We start from the raw sequence: 23,967 nt of genomic DNA, 5'->3' as shown, positions 1-23,967 counted from the left end.
AAAAAAGAAACAAGATATGAAGGTAGATATATTTAGTTTATTTATTGTCACTTCAAGGAAAATCATGTCTGCATGATCGAAGAATCCCAGATCTTCACACTTGTTCTCCGAATTCTCGAACCCAGTCTAACAGCATCCTGGGCTTTGCTTCTCACACCGTAATCTTAACCTACTTTGGACAAAAAAAGAGGAAAACAAAGGGTCTTAGTATTGCTATAAAAAATCTTAATAGTTTAGTTTGTGAAATCATAATTGCAAAACAATCACATACCTCAGCTATCAAAGAATGTTCCTCATACGCTTCTAACAAATGCAAACTGAAACAGCATTGCACAGACCAACTGATAAATATGCAAAATACATATCTATAGCTATTAGTCCAGTATCTCCTTGATACACCAGCAGCAGAGGAGAAAATAAAGGCATTCCTTAACAGACTGGATGAAACCATAACCAAAGTTTCCTCCCAGAAAGTTCTTGCCTCGTCCCAGACCCATAGTAATGTCCCTCAGTTGCTGCCCCAGCGAGGACGAGGGCATGGCCTGGGGAAGAGGACGCTGGGGATGCATGGCTAGGGAAGCAGTATCGTAAATGCAACCACCGTCAGTAAGAATGTGTACAATGAAGCCTCTATGGCCAGGCTGGCCCAGTAGTAACCTCTAAATATAACTTTGTGTCCAAACTGCAGCTGTCTCTGTTCACATCCAGGATTTTCTCTTCCATGCTTCTGCTTTCAATCATCTGCTGATTTTTTAGAGGCTTTGTTACCTTTGCAGCTCAACACTCGTCTTTGTTCAATCCCTACACAAAAACTGTGTGGGACATCCCACTGTCACAGCTTCATTCGTTAACAAATAAGAGAGTTCCAGTACCCCCCTCCTGCCACACACACACACACACACACATACCCTCTTGTTTAGGACCATGTATGACATTTTCTCACCTTTCTAGCAGTTTGTTGAATTGCAGATGACCTTGTCCTGAAAGGTTTTTCTCTAAGACTTTAAGTTTAATTTCCAAAGTTTCATTTAGCCTGTTTGGTGATTTTGGAAGCTTTGGAATGTTTCATCATTAGACATAAGGTTAAATACTGACAGATTTGAAATGCAAATGTACTCTGTCTGAGCACACCTCCACTTTGGTGGTTAGTCCTCCTCATAACTCCTCTCCTAGATGGATATGCTGCTTGATCCATAAAAGCCAGTTAAAATGTGTTTTCCCCCTTAATGTTTAGCAATTATATAACACAACCTACCAATTGAATTGGTATTTTTGCCCTTGAAGTACAATAATTAGATATTTTGCACTGGAGACAATATAGTTTTTTCTTATTTAGAATCCAAATAATCTCATTCCATTGGCAAATTTTCTTACTTCTCTGCTCAAATCAAGGAAAAATACAATTATTTCAAGAAAAAAAATGGACTTACCTTGATATAAATTTTTGCAGGGATATTTCAATTGTAACTCCCCATAAAACAACACAACCTTTCTCTGACTTCTGGATTCATAATGGCTGCTACTTGTATCCAGGTAGTAAAATGTTCTTACTGGTTCTGTTCTGTTATTTATGTGACATTAAGTCAGATTTTTACTTTTTTTTTCTTACTTTTCTTAAGATGATATACCATCTCAGCGCTCTTATAAGAATTATTTAGTCATTGTTGCAATGAAGGCCATATAGAAACAATGGAGAATAAAAGCATTCACAAATCCAAAATTCTATTTCCTAAATTACATCACCTAAACCTCCTGGTTCTGATGTCAATCAAATGCACCAGTAGAACTGGAGCCCATACGAATCTTTGGTCCGACCAAGAATGTTTCTTTGTGGAGTTGGCGAGATATGGATTGCTTTTTTTATTTTCTTGTCGATGTCTAAATGCTATATTTGTCTGATGTTGCATCTCTTTTCAGATAGATTTTACATTTATTCTAGACTTTTTTTCTCCTTCTTTTGTCACCAACCTCCATTAACATGTGGTCTGGTTAAAGAAAAAGTCCAGACGTCCAAAAGCCCACTTTTCCAGGCCACATTCACACCGCTGGCCCGGTTTATGGATTATTCTATGGAATGATTAGAAGGGAAACGTACACCTCTTCTTAGCACCGGTTTGCTTTCTTACGTGACCTCACCGTCTCTTGCTTTTGGTACGATTGAAAAAGCAAGCAAACTGCTCCAGGGATTCAGAAAAATTATACCAAGTCCAGCAGTAACTGTGCCAGGGGTTAAAGCTGGGATGATCTGCTCCAGAAACTGGACTCTGGCAAGGTTTAATATGAAAGCAGCCTCTGTGTGAGCTGTTCCCATTGGAGCAAGAAAACAAACGGACACTCCAGCCTGGAGAGATGTAAGTGGGTGAACCACCTGAGTAGAAATCCAAGCTAGTTCCTAAAGAGCCCAATATGGCCAAACCACAGCACTTTTTATATTTTAATGCCAGGTGGTTGAACCTCATATTTCAAATGACAAATTTCCTTGTTATTGAACCTCTAGGGCTGCAACTAACTTATGATTATTTTGGTAATAGATTCATATTTTGATATTTTTTCTATAAATAGATTAATGATTAGATAGCAAAATGAACCTTAAGAAGTTTTTATACAGAATTTGAACTAGGTGAGGCTAAAATTAAAACATTTAACGGTTTTTGGACGGTTATTGAAGGATAAAGGTTTTTCACCCTGAATGCAAAATGTTTACATTTATTTTATTTTGACATAATAACCGCTCTTAGTGGATTGCTTTTCAGCTTTAGAGTCTGTACACTCCAGCTAACTTTTAATCAATTACTAAAATAGTTGATTACCTAAATAATTGATTAATCCTAATTAATCCCCTTAAATATTTTAGCCCTAAAACATTTCCTCTCTTACTAGCAGTGAGAGAGTAATAGTAATATATAATTATTTAGTCTCTTTGGATAATTAATAATTAGGGATCAAAGTACTTATTTTAAAAATCCATTTTTGATCCCACTGATTAATAAGTCTTGTTGGTGACCTTTATATGACGGGTAATTATCTTTCAAGTAATTTGTAATGCTGAAAGACACAAGTAACAGTTTTTTTTCTTTTTAGTGAGAGATAGATTCCTTAGACTAAGATAGATGAGAATTTGTTAGGTAGAAACAATAAAGCTAAACCTCACCCACTCACAATACTCTTTGTTTTGTGTTGCAGGAGTTGAGGGCAATAAATGATCAGAGAAGAATGATAATATATATATATTTATATATGCAATCTATATTTTCAGTTACAGGTGTAAACAGACATGTTTCCCTAATAAGAAAAACAAAAGGAAAAGAAAATATAAAGTACAAATGACTATCTTTGCAAACTGCAAAATGAACCTTTGGTTTAAAAATCATAAAGAGCATCATTAATACAACCACTGCCAATAACAAACATGTCATCTTTTAAAAGGGGGATTTTCATGCAACAAAGGCAACTGTGATGAACAATAACACAGGACCAGTGCACTAATGACACACAGGGTCAGCTGAGTCTATTCCAGCACAACATGCACACATAGAGTAATGACACACAGCTCCTCTCTGGTTTTCCTATTTCTGACCCATCTGAATAGTTGCCGCTCTGGTATGTGCGCATGTTTGATCACATGTGACAGAGAGGTCCCTTATCACATTTCAACATTTATTTATTTTTTTGGTTTCAACCTCTGGCACTCTAAAATTAACAACCTTAATGCTGTACAGTCTGTTACTCATCAAAAAATTCATTAAATGCACAATAGAAACAATAATCAAGCTGATCACTTTAAAATTAATGTTATTTACAGGTGATCCAGAAATATACCCCCACCCCCCCCTCAATGGTGACATCAAGTATCTGTGACTAGAAGCTGAATGCAGGAATGTGCATCAGAGGAGATTGCCATCACTGGAGCCGTGTGTCGTCGCTTTTGCTAAACCAAGAGATTCTCCTGCAGATGACTACATCTGAATTAAGTACATAAGGTGACTACATTGAGACAACATGACTGCATTGAGGAAACAAGGCACAATCGAAAAGATAGAAAACACGTCATGAACAGAGGGGAGACAGAAACGTTGGCCTCAACTACCCCTTTATCATATCCTCCGAAATTTGAAAATAGCATACTGAGGATCGATGGCAATGCTTAAAGTGAATGATCTGTAGTCTGAGGAGCCACATTGTTTCAAATTCCCTCATATCACACCAAAAGCAGAATAGTTGGCTTTGTTTATGCAAGCAGAATTTTTTTGCTTGAAAACTATTGACTATGTATCCTCTTTGCTTTTACTCTGAAGATATAACCCATAGATTGTCAATGCAAACACATACTAATATGTTCCTGTAAAGTAGCATCTATGCTTCTCAAAAGCACCTTTAATTTTGTGGCTGACATCAATGTACTTTATAAATCTCCTCTTTGATGCCAAATTCAGGCACATTGGCCTCTATATTTTCAACACATAAAAGCAAGTCCATTTCACAATGAGTATGACACAACTAGGCATGGGCCAGTGTTATAATGTTTATGGTTGGAAAAATGCAATTTTTTTTTTTTTTTTTAACAGTTTTACAGTACGACATGCTTTTAATGTAATCTAGTTTAATTTCCCCCCTCTCCCCACCTTTGAAGTGGCTTTAGGAGCACGGAGAGACAAAACACTGCTCAGACCGTTGCTGCGATTAGCTGGCCAGCTGACTTAAAAAAAAGAAAGAAAGAAAAATAATTAGATGCAGATAATTCATGTTTACATGACTGGGAGAAATAAATTTTATTTAAGTATATTTTCAAGCCCTCTCATTTGCCCTTTTTCCCTATTATGCTGTTCCTGCACCTGTAATTTCTTTAAATTTGTTTTAAATGAATGAAGTACAGAGCATCAAAAGCCTTTTCTGTTGCCTACAGTGGTTCACCTGGCTTACAGTTTTCCTTATCTTAGTAAAAATGTTTTAAATCACTTTTATCCAAAAATTTTAAAATGTACACTCACAAATATTTCACCCACATATTAAGAACTATCTAATTTTATTATATAAAACATTAAAATGTAAATTTGCTATTGTTTTGTTGTTTATTGCTGATCATCTTTGAGCCTTGCAAAACGACGGGGGACAGAAATTGCAGTTTATCACTCCTCGAAATAAAACAACTTCAAGAGAAGTTGTAAAAAAAAAAAAAAGGGATATAGTTAAATAGATCCCCTTTGAGCCTCAAACAAAAGAATGAGGGGCAGACAGAGCAGGGAAAGCACAGTTTAACTCTAAACCCTTTATGAAAAAAAAAAAAAGAGAGAAAAACTCAGATAAACTTCCCCGATCTCTCTGAGAATCACCTCTCTGCCTCAGTCAGCATATAAATCGACCCACAGCAGTTATTGCTGTGTATTTTTCTTCTTCTTAGACATTGATCTCATTAGGTTTTTTAATATAGGCATATTAACATTCTCTATCTGAGCTGGTTTGAGATGCTGCAAAGACTCGTTAAGTGGGGCTTTGCTTTATAGAATCCCTGGTATGTTTTTTTTTTTTTAAATAAATTTTCATAATCTGTCCAAGTCAAATGTGGGAAATTGTTTTAATTTGTGTGACACAGACAGAAGTGAAAAAAGTGCACAGATCTGCCTAACCCAGTCAGAGACATGGAAAAAAAATGGATCGAAATTAAAAAGTTATACGCAACAGGTGTGTTCAGGCCTTAAGTATACTTAATTCTGAGAACATAAATCTGGCAATTATGTAATTTAAATAAGTAAGCAATAATAAACTAATGAACATGCTTCATGTGAGGTTTATTTAAAAGGCTTGCATTAAAATCATCTAACAAAAGTAAAATGGGAATTTGTTATGTAATAAAATTATATAGAGCTTCAAATCTGGCTGAAATATTTTTGTGAGTAGTTTTAGCAGCAGAAATAATTGTTTCTCTTTCAAATAAAGAAAATTTGATAATTTAATTAAGTAAGTTAATAACGTTTTGAGTTAATAACTTACCTTTAACTATTTTTGCTGAAGTTTTTTTTTTTTATGACATCAGTATCTAATACCGGCCCATGCCTAGACATAAATGCTGATAAAAATCCTGGCTTCCTTTTTTGCTAACAGCAGCCAAGTTGATGATCTTTGGTATGGCATGAGTGTGTATGGTGTGTAAATGTTAGTATATACATATGCATGTGTGTGCAAAAGGATTCTGAAGATACAGCCATGTTGACCTTACTGCACTCCAAATGTCCAGTAAGTGATTTGACTCATGATAACACAACAAAATACTTAAACAACAAAACAGAATAAAGGATATGATGGTCTTTAGCATAGCTTTTGCAAACAGGCTTTCCTCCAAGGTCCATAGTCCTAAAACAGGAGTGAAGGTGGGGCGGCGCTCCTGATAAGATAGCATGCAGACACATGTATGCATATTCACCTGCTAGAATCTACTCAGATTTACTTTTTCTCCAGTGAGACTTGAAGGGCGAGTCTGAGATAAGTCTCTGAAACCATCAGCATTTTGCTTTATCTCCAGCAAAGCTGAGAGAGGACGGACTGCTTCCCACTCGAGTTCACCACACTAAAGATCTCAGTCCAAAGTCTGGTCATGTTCCTCCAGAGTTCATCAATTTTAGATCCCAATTCCAACCATTGATAAGCAGTTCTGTTTCTTTTCCTATTAATAGAATATAAAAAAAAGAATTGCATCTGTTTTCTGCCCTGCTGTGATTCTTAGTAAAGGGCTCCTTCCTGCTTCACAGTAGGATGGAATATGCTGCAGTGCCTCTCTGCATCAGATGAACGAGTGAATTATGGTTTATATAGACTTCTGTTTGCCGGAAGAAGTGGCTACAGTAATAACTTGATTTACTCTCTTTTTTTTTTTTTTTTGGCTTGTCTCTTATTGTATGATGCTGCGTTGGAGTGCTATGTGTAGTGTTGTTGTGTGTATTAAAGCATTATGATTTTGGGAGTGTGTTGTGTGGATCGGCAGAGAAAGTGAGCGTCTATTTTTGGTGGAGTATTTCATTGGTGTGTGTAGCTTCATGCCCTGCGCTCCACCGGCTGCTGCAAGAACACTTCGCTGCCGGCTGATACGATGGGAAGTCTGTTGTCCATGTGATAGCTGATCAGGTGGCTGACGCTTCCAAACCTGTGGTCTTTGGTGCGCACCTAATGGAGAGGGAAAAAAAAGGGTTTTCAACACAGCTATACTGCTAGACCCAGCAATAATGCAATGCTTCAGCATCTCTACCAACTTACCACTCCTTCTGGGTCCACAAGAAGCAGGTGTTTGGGCTGACCCCCCTGCTGTCCCGTAAGGACGTACTGTCCGGGTGTGGTCCCAGACTCCCTCACCAGGAAGTCTCCGTCTCGGGTCAAAAGTCTCTCTGCTTCTCTGCGACTCAGGCTCCCGTGGAACCAGGTTTCGTTCTGCAACTGCTGCACCAGTGAGGGCGGTACCACCACTGACATTGGCCCACCGGGTCCAGAGACTCCCAGGGCATCATCAAGCGGTTCTTGAAAATAGTAAATATAAACACATATGTCACCTTGGATAAATTTAGAATATGGACATGATCAGAGATACAGACACAGGAACCCAAGAAATCTTTTATTAAGTGATTTCGGACCCTTTTAAACCAATGGATGAATGAATGGACAGACAGACCTGAAGTTGCACAGAACAACATATGGGAGGATGGAGGGACTAACGCAGCGAAAAATAGCTGGAATGGTAGATGGATAGTCAAACTGATGGGGAGCTTGAAGGATGGGTAGATAGATGACAAATGAATGGATAGACAGAGAAACAGACAGATGGATGGAAAAGCATGGAAGGATGGTGGATCAAACTAATGAGTAGACAAATGGATGGATGGATAAACGGATGTATCATAGTTTAATGGACAGAGGTACATACAGACAGGCTCATGACTGTACAGACAGATGGACAGACAGACAAATGTATGGCTGGATGGATAATGGGTGAATGAGTTAATTATTGATGGTTGGATTGATAAATGAACCGTTCATTAATCCACCCATCATTAGAGAATTGGACAGGAACAAGGTTTGGAAATAAGATCCATATTTTTTTATCCACCTTTTGAACATCAGGAAAATACAAAAATGGAATTTATATTCAAATAATTTATATATTTAAATGTCATTGAAAATCTAATACTCAGATTTCACAAACTGTCATAGTTCTAGAGACAACATACATGGACTCTAAAGGCTTCTATTGGGAAAGCCTTGGGAAGCTGGCCAAAATTGTTTTTTATTCCCATTTTCTTGTATTTTCTTCCATCTAGAGAAGCCATGGATTTTAGTTTGCATCCTGTGAAAAAACGGCTAATTTCTAATGTTAATGCAAATGTATTTTCTGCACACCGTAGACTGGCACAGTAATTACCTGCTATTTTCCCGTTTTGATTACATCCCACACTTCCCTTTAACAAGAACTCATTTCGGTGTTTACCCATTCCGCAGTGAGCTGCTCTACTGTGGTACCAGTGTTACACAAACATATATTTGAGCATCCCTTATCATGATGATACCGATTACTTTCCAACAGCCTAAACAACCCAAACACTTACTCATGTCAAAAGCATCTCTGTGAGTATTTCCATTAGCAGCAACAGGAGGTCGGTGTTTCTCAACATTCACATATGATGGGTCATCAAACAGCTCTCGAACCCCTTCTTTGGCCCCGACTGAGACAGAGAGAGACAGGAGTGCAGCTTTTATTTTCTAGAAGTTTTGCAAAAACATTTTCTGTTTTCAAGTAAAACAAGACCAACACATTAAAACATATTTCTTTATTACTATTGTTAAAAAACTACCCTCAGTAATGAAAGGTAATGACTTAGGATTGAAGATAGCGAAAGTAAATGGTCTTTCCAAAGTAAGTTAGAGGTATGCAGAGACGTGGCTCACCAGGTAGAGGAGGCACAGGCTGTTTGTGAATGTCGCTGTGACCTGGCTGCCCGTAGGGCTGCAAACACACAGTCATAAAATCAAATACTGTAGCCATCCTTGGACTGAAAAGATTACAGAGATCAAAACTAAGGCTACGTTCACATTGCAGCCTAAAGTGACCCAAATCCGATTGTTTTTCCCACATGCGACCTGAATCTGATCTTTTAATGGCTGTCTGAACAACAAAGATCCGATTTTTTCCAAGGCGACCCAGGCCACTTGGCTATGTGGTCCTGAATCCGATACGAATCAGATCTTTTCAAATGTGACCTGTGTCTGAACGGCCAGGTTGGATTCCTCCCTGAACGGCATTAATACCCGACAATGGTCACTATTCTGCGTCTTGCTATGCAGAAGCGGAAAGAAAAACAACCATGGCAGCTGATGATGCGGAGAGCAGTATTTATGTTTAACCATATTGAAAAGATTGAGTTTTTATGGTTTGAAAAGATTGCTAGATGCGCGCCGGCACTACCATCCATGTTTTCTTCCGTAAACAGAGAGCACGCTTGCCTGTGACGTCCTCAACTGTGCATGCGTTGTATGACTGCAGTTCACACAGGAGATCACGTACAAGTCGCATATATGCGGATATATTAACGGCAACGCAAAAAAATCGGATTTCACGAAAAAAAATCGGAATTGAGCATCAAGGCCTGCAGTGTGAACGTAGCCTAAATGCAGAAGATCTGATCCTTTTGGGAGGAAGAAACAGTCTCCATGGCTTCCATGATGGCAAATTGAAAATGTAATCAAATAAACTGATTAAACAGCACAGTGGTGAATTGAAGAACTGGAACTACTGTGACCGTTTCAAAACACTCAAGCATTTCTATAAGGAAGATTTATTCCCCTCTCTAATCCATTCGCTCTCACCAGTGTTGCTCCTGGACGGGTCCTCATGTCAATCAGGCCACCAGGGGGAGGCTGCTTATCAGGAAAGTTATTATAGTAGGGAACCTCAGAAGAAGGAGGAGGAGGTGGAACAGCATCATCATCTTCTTCCTCCCATGCAGAGCCATCAAACGGAGCCATTCTGACAGACAGAGTTGTTTGGAAAATTGAAACAAGGAAAATCATCCACAGCGAAGGGGAAATCACAAACAAAGCGGCTGATTTTTTTGTTGTTTTTTTTTTTTTTTTTTTTTTTATCTGTACCTGTCATGAGGTGTGACCAGCTTGGGGGGGTTCTTAAGGTACTGTTTGAAACGCAGCTCAAAGGCCTGGCCGATAGTGCTGATGACTTCCTGTGCCAAGCCCTCAGAGCACTCCAGGATGTGACACGCTGCAGCCGAGGAGGTACAAAGAAAAGATAAGGAGGCTGCAGCAAAGTAACCTTGAATTAACTAGACAACACAATTCAAACAGAGGCAGGGCAGAAAGGTATGAAGACATCTGCAAAACGATCAAGTTCTTTACTTAACAAAACAGTAATAACACTAAAATAATAACGAAAAAACATGTAGCAGGAGAGGAAAGAAGAGAATAAAAAAGAAAAAGATGGAAAAAAGGAAATGAAAGAGAAAGATGAAGGAAAATGTAAAGAAGAAAAAGGAACAGAAAACAGGAAGAAAGGAAAAAATAAATCTTATTTAAAGCATCTTCTCTAAAAAGTGAGGTTAACACAAAGTCCGTTACAGAGAAAACCACGAAAGACTGCATAGAAACGCAACCATTTAAAGGAACAGCAATAACATCTGGAACAGAAAATGGATGGAAAGTAAGACTTGCAATCATTTCACTCCTGTGATTTATTTCCCACTACTTGGCTTTTAATGCTGCTCCTTTAACTCTGCTGCTCAGCTCTCAGTCTCAGAACTTCTTTCACAAATCCATAACGTTTTTCTCCTTCGCCTTCAATGCCATTTCTATGAATGAATACCTTCTGACGAGTGTGGGAAGTCGTAGCCTTCCTACTTATATGTAACCTTGCATTATTTTGGCTAGAATCATGCAGATCTAAACCTCTTAGGAAGGTGAGCTCATTATGCACAGGTGGACTGCATCAGGTTCATCATTTACGATCATTTACTGAAGTTATCATCATTTGTTGAATCTGATGTTGGGCATTAGTGAGAGAAATTTACGACAATATGAAGATTTTTCTATTTCTAGAGCCGACAATATAAAGTCAGATATGCATAGACATTTAGTTTGTGTTTGAAACACAAAGCCACATTTCCAAAATAGGCAAAATATTCCACATCATTTAAGCAGATCTTCCTCTACATCATCACATTGCATTCCTTTTTAAAAGATTATAGTCTTTATTCCTGTTTTTAAAACTGTATTTAATGTCTAAGCTGAGGTAGGCAGAGTTTTAGACATAGATAAGAAAGAATTGATAGCTATGTAATCTGAGAACGTAATATTAGGCTCCATTTCCTCATGATGCACAACTCAACACAAAAACCATGTGATTGGTGTAAAGTTCCACAGAAGGGAGTCAAAGCTCTGGTATCTGACACATCAAGCTGCTGTTTTCACTCACCCCTCTGGTTGACTGGATCTTTGGCCACATATGCTACATACTCAGCTGTATCCTGTGGGAACCAGACAGGGGAAATACAGTTAGAGGAGGAGGGGAATAGGGAAAAATCAATAGCAGGAAGAAGCAAAGGGTATTTTTAAGGCCGAGATAAAGACAACCAGGCAGACAAAGCAAAAGCTGTAGTCTCTAAGTTGTAACATGGGTTTAAAAAAACGTAAAAAGAGTAGCGCACAGGAGGAGATGTGGTCAGAGACCGTGAGCTTATAAGGCAACAGAGAGGTCAGTGGAATTCATCGGAACAGACGATGACTTAGGATAGGGAGAAAGCACATGCGAGCTGAAGAGAGACAGCAAAAGGCTGGTTTGAAGCCGGAGCTGAAAATGGCAGAGAAAAAGAGGGAGGTTCTGGGCGACTCACTGGATCTCCTCCAGAAGCAAAAGAGATGGACTGCATGTGATGGTTGGCGATAATCTGTGGAGAAAAACAAACAGGACAACGGGGGAGAAAGAAAAGAAAAGGAAAACACATGGGTGAGATGAAACATGTGGGGGGGGGGATGAAATGAAAACATCTGAACGAAAGAGACAAAGATGGATTCATTCCTGGGAAAAGTGCTTTTCCCTCCACTGAACATCACCTGCTTCTGAGATAAATCTAAGACTGGAAGGAGCCCATCTTTAACAGTCTGGAACAGCCACCCAGGCTGGATCAATAACAGCATTAACACTTGTTAGTGCTCCTTGGCCTCTATCTGATCCTGTATCTGTGAATGGATACACGTGCAGAACAACAGGCTTCATATTCTATGTGCTGATATAAATGACTGAATAGCATCTCCCAACAGATTGACCACTTTGTATCCATGAACTCATTAGAGGTCTTAGTGGAGCATCACATCCTGCCCAGTGGCAAGACTAGAGAGAGGAGGAATGGGTCCAGTGAATGACGCTCACATAGTGAGTAACTCATTTATCTGCCCTAATAATCCAGAAAGTCACAACTCTGCCGATTAAAGCAGTGAATTGAATTGTAAACACTGAAGAATATTCTTCATATTGGTTTGAATAACACATTCTTAGAGAATGGATCATTTTATTTATCTTCAGGATTCATAGATCTTTAGGTATGTTCCCACCAACAGTTAAAATAATGGATAGGTACAGGTCTTGAGTCATCAATGGAGCTTTTGCTGTAATACATTCTGTCTACTCAATATTATATAACTACATATACCTAAAGCTGACTTTTATACTTTTTTTAAATCATGTAATTTGATGGTATCATTAGACTGAATCAAACTGCATTGCTTTGAATTGAAGGAGGCCATAAATACTGATAAATTAGTATTCCTTGCTTTTTTGTTGGTTTTTTTAAGATGGAAACTCAAGAAAAAAAATGGAATTCCACTATAGGGCTGAACTAAGCATGGATTCAAACTATAACAATTGTATTGTCCTGTTTTTGTGGCATGTGGAGTAAGACTAGGAGGTGCAATCAGCTGAAGCAGCACAGAAAGGATGCCAAAATGGACACTCTGGGCACTGGCTTTGACCTTGACCTCATCTGTGCTTTAAGGGATCCAACCACCATTCCACTTCTTCGAGAATAAAAAAAAAAGCAGTCTCCAGTAGGCCCAATGAGCCTAACCTGTTTGCAGTCAGAGGCCAGTAGATTGAGGCTGCTGGTCGAGATGGTCAGGCTGATTGTCATGCCTGCAAACTGAAGGTTACTCTTCCCCAGTATGGACGTCAGGCAGCGAGAAGCAGGCTGGAAAAAAGAGGAAACATATTTGTGAGTTTGAAACTAAACACTAACAATAAAACTATAAAAGAATAAAACATGTCCAGAGTACGTTTCATTAGAGGATACTAGTCTTTGGGTGTATGTGTGGAAAAGCATGCATATGTGGGAGTGACAGAACAGCTGCAATTGTTAAAGTAATCTGCTCAGCATAGCCAACTGTGAGCAATAGGCCGGCCTTGGCCAAGACTGTCACCAACATCTCGACAGCACCGCTCCGTCAGACCAATAATTTTGAGCTAATGGCTTTCATTCATATCATCCCCAACTTCATGGAATGTGTGCTAAGGAAAGCATGCTAACCACATTAACCTCAGTCCTGTGAAATAAAGGAGACTAGACCAATATAATCTATTCTAGTACAAGTACTACGGCTGTATTTTGTCTGGGGTGCTTCCCTGCCAGACATTCCTTGGTCAAAGCCTGTAACGGCAGCAGGCAGCTGGATTTAGCCACCTGTTTCATGGATGTTTTTACATTTCTTTGCAATACTGTGAAGAGACACACAAATCTTTTAAACTGCAGGCTGGCAGCTGTGCCTGCTAATCTGACGTGCTTTAGGTATGACACGTTGGCTTTTCATACATTTGCCTCTTGGCAGGAGAGCAATAAGACATAAATGGCTCATCTTTGAAAGTGTATGGATAGCTTTTATTAAGGGTCTGTGCATTTATGTCTTCTTCTATCATTAGTTTGGACAAACAGATTTATATGTTTAGGCTCAACATACTGAAGAAAGCGAACCTTTTAATAACATCATTAGAAAATATACAAAATTTGACTGATTTTACATTTGCTAATTTTTTATTTTACAAACACAAACAGTAGCTTTTTATGACAGAACAAAATGAAATGGTGAATATATCTAAGTTTAAAGGGAATTCAGTTACAGTTCTTGTGTTTAGAGTCATTGTCTTGTTGGAAAGTGAACCTCCGCCTTAGTCTCAAGGCTTTAGCAGCCTCTTGATCTTCTTCCAGGATCGTCTTGTAAGATGATTCCATGTTTCTATTATTCTAGACCATCGTCCCAGTCCCTGCCCCAACAGTTTTTCCATCAAACCCATTTCTCCCCTCATTTGGAATGCAGGTAGTAACGCTGGTCTAATCTAGATTTAGCTCCTTTGTCTGCATGTTTGCTGTGTCCCTATATGGAATGTGGAAAATTAAAAGCAGGACAAATCATGGTCCTCTATCAATAACTGACTTGCTTTTGTAATTTCTCAATAAAAAATAATCTGGGGAGATACATGACCAATAGTTGTTCCATTGATAGACTCGTGAATTTGTGGTTTGGATCTCTGCAGCTGTTCCAGAGTAAACGTCAGGCTAACAGGCACTTCCTTAGTCACTTTCTTCTTCTTTTTGACTATTTGAGCTGATATAAAGAGTTAATTTCTCCACCGTGAGATCAATAAAGTCAATCAATCAATCAAGCACAGCAAAGAACTCAAATCATTAAAATCAGTGTTGACTCATATTAGCCACAGTGCTGTGCAGTTACCAAGGCTATGTAGCCCTAGAACTTGCAGAAACTCCCCTTAAACCTTTCTCGTGACCATCATTTCTACACTCTTTTTACAGTACGCTCTGGACTGGATCAGGATCGCAGCTTCACCATAGTCAGTGGGAGCCCAGATCTTCTGATTTCCTCTATGATTAATTCCCTTTCCTTAAACTGTGAAAACAGTTGGATTGCTCTGTCTCACTATGTTTCTTATCCCTTTCCTCTTTAGACCATAGATTGGGCATATCTCTGTATTAGGACTGGGATCATGTTCTAAAACCTAACTTAGCTTCTCCACAAACTTATCTCTTGAGTTCATGATGTTGTTTGTTCACTAATGTTTTCTAACAAACCTTCTAAGCCTTTGCAGACCAACTGAATTTGTACTGAGATCAAATTACAAATGAGGTGACTTCTAAAGATGGCTGATCACACCAAATTAAATTATGGAATATCAGAGAGGAGGGGGGGGGGGGGGGGGGTAGATATGATATATTTTTAGATTTTTGTTAAAAACAGTGCACTCGTCCCAGTCTGTTTCAAAATTATAGCCTGTTTTGTGATGCTTTATTGTATGCATTCCAAAAAAAATAAATACCTTAGGAGGTCAAAATCTAAAAGTATTATGATGCCCTTGGACGGACAATATACTGCAAACTATACATGCTTTTAGTTACCGTAAGATGTGGTCTGAATTGAGGTTAAACTTCAGGGTTAGGAATTTGGTTATTCAGTCCACAAAATAATGTACCTCGGTTTATTCTGTTTATGTGTCAGGGACAGAAGGGAAACATGGCCGAACGGACAACTGACCACAGGGCAGACAGTTAGGCTAAATTGAGATTTTATCCAGAAAAACCCTTCCTCTTGCTGTCCACTTAAGCTGCATAAATAAATAATGCTCTGTGTAAGGGTGTGGTTCAGTGTGAGCTGTATGTACCTTTCTCCTGCGGGCTCCTTTGGCTCCAGGTACCGCCTCACAAACCACAGCTATAGCCTCCCTGTGATGGTAGAAAAAAACAACAACATACAAGTGAGGCAAGTCATTCTCTCTTTCTTGGTTTCACATTTATGCCGACTATAGAGAAATCCGGCAGCTGGTGGGAGAATTTATCTTCCCTGGCAACTGTGATCCTTTATACCACAGAGACAAATATCACTCCGGAAACCACAAGGAAACCAACAGTATTCCAGAACGTTCTAATTTAGGGCTTCAGGGAACAGCAGGGGTGCACACACACATACACACACACACGCAAAAGGACAGAACTAATCAGAGAGTACATATGAGTAACCAAAACACAGCAGAACAGGATTAAATAAAAGCAGCAGAAAAGGCTTATAAAGCCAACATGTTTCTCTAAGCCGAAGCACTGCCGCTGTCTAATATTCCCACCCACTCACCATGCAGCATGTTGAAGCAAGAGTAATGGTACGGCAGCTGTGTGAATTCTCACCTGGTGACCTGAGTTCTGGTGCTGAAATCAAGAGCTCTCATTGACTGGAGCACCTCCACACAACCCATGTACTGTTCAGGAAACAGGAAGGCAACAAGTTAGCTAAAGACATTTCCTCCATACTGTACGTTCAACAGAAAAGGCTTTGGAAAACAAACTGAGAAAAAAAAGACAGGAAAGCCTAGAAAGAGAGAAGTTCTTCTCATAAGTTTACACTCCTGGTTAAAATTACCTACTTTTATGGGCCATTTTTAATAACATATAAATAGCACAGATTTAATTTCAGTAGTCATTTAGTATGAAACTATGAGTTTGCTTGTTTTATATCCATGGTTGCTGCACTATTTGATGGAAATTCTTCTTTACCAGACCGTACAGTCCAAGTTTCAATATTTTTTAATGTTCCTCTTAAAATTTGCTCTTCAAATCTAAGAAAGAAATGGACAAATGAACCTTTAAATATCTCTGAAACTGGAAGGAAGTATTGAAGAAAAGATAAATGAATAAATAGCAAAGAAGGAGGGAAGGAAAGACTAGGCAGGAGGAACGGAAGGGACACAGCACTAGGAACGAATAATGCAAATGGGATATATGACAAAAGGACAGATGAAAAAATATATCAGGAAAATAGAAGACAGGAAAATAGATAAAGAAATGAGGGACACAAGTATGACAGAAGAATGCAGGGTAATAAAGGAAAGTAGGAAGGAAACAAACACAGGAGAAGGGAAGAAAGGAAAGAAGGAGATAAGTTAGGTTACGAAGTGATGACAATAATTAGGAAGCAAAGAAGGAAGAAAGAAAATTGGTATCTAAGAAAGAATAAAGGAATAAAATAAATAGATATAAAGAAAGCAATCAAAAAAGAAGTGAGGGGAAGGAGGAATATACCACTCACAACAGGATATGATATAACATTTTGATATGGAAATATTTTTCAATATTTATTTATTTTCTTTGCTTATCCAGAAGGCCAAAATATTGTAAGAAAATCCTATATTACACCAGAGTGGGATAACTGATAGAATGTACTGAACATTATGACCTGATAACATGCATATAATCCAACACTCTAAATAGCTTCCAAAGGTAACAGGCCTCAACTTGGATCCATATGCTTGTTATTGGCTTATGTGTTCGAAAAGAAAAAAACAACAAAGGTGAATTTTGAAGCCTCTGACAAAATAGGTGGATAAAGGAGGATGAAACTAGACCTTGGAGAATTCTGCGTAAAAGAGTAATTATTAAACATTTTAAACAGAGTTATTATTAAATTACTCATACTTACTAAAATTCAATTATTCAAATTTTATTGTAGATAGGGTTGGAGTTTGTATGTTCTGGTGAACTGTAAAGTGCCTTGAAATTACATGTGTAGTGAATTGGCGCTATATAAATAAACTGAATTGAATTGAATCCAAAGTGCAAAGAAAATCAATAGTTCTATTAGTGGTTCTGGTCTGTAAAACCTTTGTATAGATAACATTTCCTCCCAAAATCTCTAAAATCTCATCCTGTTCTTGTACATTTAGCATTCTTTGTCTGATGCAGAGCTGAATGCATAATTACACTCCTTATGTATTCAAAGTTAGAGGGAGGGCTAGCTTACCCGTACAGTGTAGGAAACTCCAGTGGTGCTGACCACATTGTCTGAATGCAGCCAGCCACGGGTGGGCTTGTTGACAAAAGAGCCATGGCGTGTCCATTCATCTCCTCCCAGCTGACCTCCTTCCACCCGTGCCCGTCTGGAGGGCCCTGCAAGCCGGTTCATGTCCTGTAGAGGAGGTCGGGGAGGGGGACAGGGGACAGTTAGGAGGGCAACATGTTGATGAAGAGGAGGGGAGGAGCTGGAATTGCTCCTGTCATCCCCAGAGGACTCGACAGGCGCCTGGGCCGGCTGAGACCTGCTCGTGGTCCTTGGTCCTGGGAGAAGAGTAGCAGAGACACCCAGGCGGAGGGATCTCATACTGGGAAAGAAAGAGCAGAGGGTGGTGGGGCTGTTTTCAGCTGGTCTGGGGGAAGTGGGGGCCAAGATGGGAGTGAGAGACGAGGAAGAGAGAGAAGATGGTAAACCAGGGGAGGGAGTCAGAGGGGTGGCAGGGCTGGAAGGCGGGAATGATGATGGGTTGGAGTTTGTTTCGTCGGTTGAGCTCAACGACTCACTCCGAATGTGGGTGTACTTAGTTTTCTGCACAAGCTCCATAATTACGCAGAGATTTGAAGTCCACACTGGCTACAGCGATTCAAAGTCTATTTGTTTCACAATTTAAAATTTCCTCCTAATAGAACATGCAACCATCTGTCCTCCTTTCTCACTGCCAGAGCTTTGCATCCATCTGTGTGATTGTCTGTCCTCCACTCGTTACCAAGCAGCAAAAAACAAACTGCTTTAAAATTGGCTTTATCCACGATGAGTGCAAGATGGTAGACGGGGCATTGGAGAAGCGAGGCCTCCGCGATGAAGTTGGAATACAGATGAAAATAGTTTATTAGTGCACCAGCACAGCTCATGTTGTCCTCAGTTCGTTAGAAAGTTTTTGTTTGCTCAGTTCCCCTGAATAGATGAAGACGAGTTCACCGCAGGGTGTTCCTCTTGGCGTTCGGACACAGTGTAAAGTGATACCTATGAGTATCTTGTCTCAGCTTCATCTCCTCTCAGTGAGCACTTGTTACTGAGCTGTGACCAGCACCATGAAGAATCAACAACAATGTCTGTCTCTGAAACCGGTGTTTTGACATGCACGTGTGGGAAATAGCTTCCTTTGTCAGCTGTGTTGCTTAACTTTACAGCAACATGTACAAATTCTATAACCAACTTACTAAAAGTTTATAGGAGACCTTGGCCCACAAACTAAGTGGCAGCAATACACCCATAATGCATAACTTCATCTGGCCGATTGAAAAGCAAACGCCTGGCGAGCAGCGAAAGATGAGACAGAGGAGGCTTACTGATGTTCCTCTATTACCAAACTAGAGGTACAGTCTCCTGAATATCTACTTTTGAAGAGAAATGCAAATCTGCTCCCCTTTTCACTCCCTCTCCCTCTTCCTCCAAATGCTTTCATGTCCTCTCTGAATGGCCCTTGCTCGATCCCTCCCAGCTTCCCCCTCTTCGTCTTCTCTCCTCTTCCAAATCACTTCCTGTGAAGTCTCCTTTCCTTTCTCTGAGCCCCTTCCTCCCTTCTCTCTGTCTCCTTTCTTATCTTGGAAGTCCTCTCTCTTTCTCCACACGATGTACTCTGCCAACCTCTGTCTCTCCAACGCCTCCGCCCTCTCCCGTGCCACCACTTCCTCTCTCCGTTTCCAGATGATCTCTCGCTCCCCCTCACCCCCTCCCTCGATTGCTCGCCCGTTCTCCAGGCTGCCTAGTTTAACAGTCCCTTGTTTTGATATATTAAAGTCAAACCTTGCCCTTTAGCCTCTTTAACGTAAGGATCCTGGATGGTTAGAGGCTAGACATGGTGGCTTTACAAAAACTAACAAAGAAGTTGTTTTTTTAAGACTGCATTGGCAGAGCTGAGCCAATTCCTGGCTGAGGTTATGGATTCAAGTGTGTTCCCCGAAAAAACTGCCCTCCTAGGTTAGGATTCGTTATTTTTGTTTTCTGAAGCACCATTTGATAGTGGTATACTGAGTCTGAGATACTGCCTGTGTCTGGTACACTGACACACACTGCAGTAGCACGGCGGTGATGTAACACTGTAGAATGTAGGTCACTGGATGATACCGGCAGACTCTTTGAGATGATGATGATGAGACCTGACTGGTCAGTTTTGGCCTTCCTCACTTAGGGTTCCCTGAATGGAGGCTCAACGGGGTTTAACAAGAACCCAATGCACTCTGCATCAACTTACTATAGCTCAATCCTATTCAAATAGCAAGCCCAGATTTCCTGAGAAAAGAGTGTTGATGCAGATGCTTTTAACAAGAGAAAAGCCAGGATCATGTTCATTCCTAATCTAAGGCAAAACTTCCAGTGCACAGACACCTTTTTAAACATCTCATGTTCTGCATAGTCCAACCGAAAAAGACAAACAGTCTGTTTGCATTAACAGTCTCCTTAAACCAGAACAATAATGCAGTCTGCAACAGTTAGACCTCAGGAGGAGGAAATGCTACACCTACAGTCCAACTGGCACAACTCGTGAGGCACTATCCATACGTGTAATGCACTGACCTTTGAAACAGCCGATTTATGAGACAAAGTTTAAAATTTATCACCATAGTTTCAGTGATCCCCAACCATCACCTGATTTTATTCCTTTTTTTTTCACAACAACATTTCAATTACTAACCAGGCCTGAAGTAACAGTGCTCAAGATTGTAGTGGGCGCTGGATGCATGGCAGAGGAACAGTCGCCTACACAAGTCTAGCACCACAGAGGGATTGTCTAGCAACTCCAGCTAGCCATCCATCTGGTGTTGGCCAAAAAGCACCATGGAGGATCCAGTCATACTAATGCACTGCCAGTTGAGAAGGCCGGGATGAGCTCCTGAATGCTGTAAAGAGTTATGGCAGAAAAAGAATACCGAAGCAAACATAAAAAAAAAAATCAGAATCCAGGAAAAAGTTAAGCACTTGAAAAGGCAAGAGATCCAGTATGCATTTTTTTTCAGGCAATACAAAGGAAACTCCAGGTATTCAGAAACAGAGGCGCTCTGGCCCTATGTTTTAGTGCACTGAACACAGTGTAGGTCAGGTGACAACAAAGATGACGACCCTCAATATGAACAGAAATCCTGAGTCACCAACACACTGATAAGCACTGCTAAAGAGTGGTGATTAGAGGCCCCAAGGCCAAGCAGCTGTACGCACTGATATATACAAGAGAAATCAGAATGATAATCTCATTTATCCAGTCATGCCTGATAATAGCACATCAAGCTTGACTGATGAAGTGGATGAACTCACAGAGTGGGTAGGGGAGTACAGGAGACCTAAAACAACCCTGAATCACAGACTAGAGAATAAGAAATTCCAATGTCACAAAGAAACAACAAGCAACTATAAACCTATCTTTTCTACTTGGTGTAATCCATGAATGCACACATATACTAAATGAAACAGCACCAGTTTTAAAAAGACCAAGAAAAAAAATTACATCTTGTTCTGTCTGCAGCTGTTGCAATGGCAACAGACAATAAGAAAGATGTCTGCAGAGGAATTACTCTTTAAGAAATCCCACTCTAAGAAAACATTTAAAATCATCAAAGAGATAACTGCTTTGGAAAGCAATTAGCTGTTGCATCAAAACCTCCACATCAGAGCTTAGTTTTTTTTTATCCAATGGCAGGAAAAAACGAGACTCTTAAAAAGATCAATACAGTTCAGGAAATGATCAAAGTTTGACTGACATCACGTCTGCCATAAAACCCAATCAATGTTGACATCTCCACTGGCTGAATGCACCGACTCCACCTGGAGCGTTTAAACTGAGAATATTTCAAGAACAGTAACAAAATTCAGGTATAACAGTATAAAGAACAACACTCAGCTTTTATCCTTTTAAGGATAACTAATGGTAAGAAAAGTTGCATAAAAACAACCTGATATTATCTGCAGCAGTTAACAAAGACGATTGTATAACATCCTGCCGAGTAGACCTTATACTCATAAAAAAAAAAACAGGAACGTAATAAAGATCAATCTGTATAAAGTAAGTCTAACAAATCTGCCTTTTTGAAAAGAAATGGCAAAACATTAGCAGTTAGTGTTTTTGGTTCATAAAGCAAGCAGTTGATAAGTCAGAGCCATTCATTTAAAGGTTAGCTCCATATTCATGTCAATGCCACATTAATGTTTCAACATCCCCAGACTGTCCGAACATCCGTCCTCTCCCTCTGTCTGGCTTTCCTTTCCTCCACTCCCCGGCATAGATGAAAAAACGTGCTTCTCCTCTGATCCACTCTTCCGTTTGATCAATTCACAAAGTCACTGCCTTTCCATCTATCCTCTCCTCCTCTGCTTGGTCGTCTTCCTCTTCTTCTTGCCCCCCTCTTCGTCTCTCTTCCTGTCTTTCAGCAGATGGCGAAATAGTAATATTAACAGGATGGACAATGGCACTCCTTCATTGTGCTCCTCTCGTGTCTCTCATGCCCACTTCCCTTCTACCTCCGTCTGTTGGAGGGACGAACACGCTGTCTGCCCTCCCCTCCTATTCTCCCGGTCTGGGTGGGTGATGCTGCCTCCCATTCTCTCCCTTTATGTCTCACTCCCCTCGCTCTCCCTCACAGACACACATGCGTGCGCCGCTGTACAAGCCCACCCCAACTTCTTTTCTCCCATGCTATCTCCTTCCTGTTTTCTCCCCCCATCTCCTTTCTGCAACCAGTCATTTAGCAGAGTACATGTGCATGCACAGCGAGATGCTGCGCTCTTGCACTTTAATGCACAGACTCCAGGGAGAGAGATGGGGATGTGGAAGATGTAAGGGATAGAAGAGAGTACGTGTGTGTGTCGGACTGGGTTTGATCATGTCGGTTATTCAAAACTCCTCCCTTTTTCATATTTGGCAACCTGAAAAAACTGTTTAAGAGTGAAAGGAAGAGAAGCCAGCCCCTCCACTCACAAAGTGGGCAGCATGACAGGAGGTCACTCTACTTAACCTTGATCAAAGTAGATATAAACAAAATAAAAGCCTTACATTTACAGTGGGTTACAGCAATGAGATAAAGAGGAGTCATTGTTGAACTTGATCTACCTTCAATGCTACATAAAACCTTTTCCACTCAATTCTGAGACAGAAACTGGTAGGGGAGGGTGATTAAAACAAAACCCTAAAATGATGTAGCTTCCTGAGCGTGCACTACCTTTTATAAATAGACTGTGGCTTTGTTTAGAGTTAACCATACAAAACTCATGTCGATAGGAGTCAGTACATAACGGCTATAGACTGAATTGCTTCTAATAACCTGACAAATCCAGCTGCTCTAACAGAGAGGGCAATGGTCTGTAGACCGTCAAAGCATCAGAGGGATCTCCTCGTCAGTATCAGTCAGGAAGAAAAAAAATTTCTATGGTTTTAGATTATTGATAAAAAAAACAACAAAAAAACTGTGAAGATGGTCATCATAAAGCGGATTAACTATGGTACAACAGTAAAATCCCTTAAAGTGGTTACCGTTCAAAAACATAGTACTGTAGACTTTTCAGGGAGGCTTCTACAAAGAAACACATTTTCCAAATCGTTAACAACTGATGCATTTTTGCATCCTTGGATAATTCTAAAAAAGTTTGCTTAACTCATAAGTGATTCCCATTTTATTCTTAGACAGTTCTCACAATTCTTGAACATCTTGAAATATGTGGCAAAAGTTTTGAAAATTGTCATTATCAGGTGCCACAACAATTTCCTAAGCAGACTTCTGAGTTAATTATTTTGTTGTTAAGAATCACTTTCAATTGTGCAAACCAATCCAAATCTTACAATATATTTTGATTGATTCCGAGCGTGTCATGACTGAATCCGAAGGTGTCACAAATTGGAACCAAATAGCTGCAAAATTCCAATAATCCTCATAAATCGGAAAGTTTACCTATTTTTATCTACGTGAAATCAAAGAATTAGAGGCTTGCCAGAACTTAAAGTCGTAGGGAAATCATATTTAAATTTCAAATCATTCTGGCTTAAACATGTATATAAATGCACTTTTTATTAGACCATATTATCCTAAAAGTTAGAAAACTTACATTTTTTTAAAAATCCGTTTTTTCCCCCCATTATCTTATGCAGGCCAGTTAGTTATA

At 39.7% G+C, this 23,967-nt stretch overlaps 2 protein-coding genes across 6 annotated transcripts in view; both read right to left on the bottom strand.

Moving 5' to 3' along the window:
* Positions 1-17: 17 nt before the first annotated feature.
* LOC119786729 (lens epithelial protein) lies at positions 18-591 on the bottom strand. 2 transcript variants are annotated; one of them, XM_038290234.1, is made up of 2 exons: positions 272-591; positions 18-172 (listed from the first exon to the last, which is right to left on the bottom strand). In XM_038290234.1, the coding sequence occupies exon 1, from the start codon at positions 567-569 to the stop codon at positions 375-377; it is 195 nt and encodes a 64-aa protein (XP_038146162.1). In that variant the 5' UTR covers positions 570-591; the 3' UTR covers positions 18-172; positions 272-374. The 2 variants fall into 2 exon arrangements, with proteins under 2 accessions (XP_038146162.1, XP_038146160.1); XM_038290232.1 differs by having other exon boundaries at positions 18-169.
* A 3,974-nt stretch (positions 592-4,565) lies between these two features.
* shc1 (SHC (Src homology 2 domain containing) transforming protein 1) overlaps positions 4,566-23,967 on the bottom strand; it is a 31,651-nt gene continuing 12,249 nt past the window's right edge. For 2 of the 4 annotated variants that reach the window (XM_038290228.1, XM_038290229.1), the window contains 12 exons: positions 17,830-17,994; positions 16,221-16,291; positions 15,704-15,764; positions 13,107-13,226; positions 11,877-11,930; positions 11,459-11,510; positions 10,126-10,252; positions 9,844-10,003; positions 8,926-8,983; positions 8,586-8,702; positions 7,246-7,502; positions 4,566-7,155 (listed from right to left, as the gene is read on the bottom strand). In XM_038290228.1, the coding sequence (XP_038146156.1) occupies positions 7,027-7,155; positions 7,246-7,502; positions 8,586-8,702; positions 8,926-8,983; positions 9,844-10,003; positions 10,126-10,252; positions 11,459-11,510; positions 11,877-11,930; positions 13,107-13,226; positions 15,704-15,764; positions 16,221-16,291; positions 17,830-17,994 (1,371 nt within the window). In that variant the 3' untranslated portion in view covers positions 4,566-7,026. Of the gene's footprint in view, positions 7,156-7,245; positions 7,503-8,585; positions 8,703-8,925; positions 8,984-9,843; positions 10,004-10,125; positions 10,253-11,458; positions 11,511-11,876; positions 11,931-13,106; positions 13,227-15,703; positions 15,765-16,220; positions 16,292-17,829; positions 21,444-23,967 lie in introns of those variants that run through there. The other 2 variants (XM_038290227.1, XM_038290230.1) reach the window with 2 other exon arrangements.

The sequence above is a fragment of the Cyprinodon tularosa genome, unplaced genomic scaffold (assembly GCF_016077235.1).
Source record: "Cyprinodon tularosa strain WSP-4 unplaced genomic scaffold, ASM1607723v1 ctg277, whole genome shotgun sequence".
Taxonomy (NCBI): domain Eukaryota; kingdom Metazoa; phylum Chordata; class Actinopteri; order Cyprinodontiformes; family Cyprinodontidae; genus Cyprinodon; species Cyprinodon tularosa.
This window is presented reverse-complemented; position numbering and strand designations above follow the sequence as displayed.

Excerpts from the sequence above, each read along its gene's own strand:
- LOC119786729 (XM_038290234.1), bottom strand. The coding sequence starts at position 569 with ATGCATCCCCAGCGTCCTCTTCCCCAGGCCATGCCCTCGTCCTCGCTG.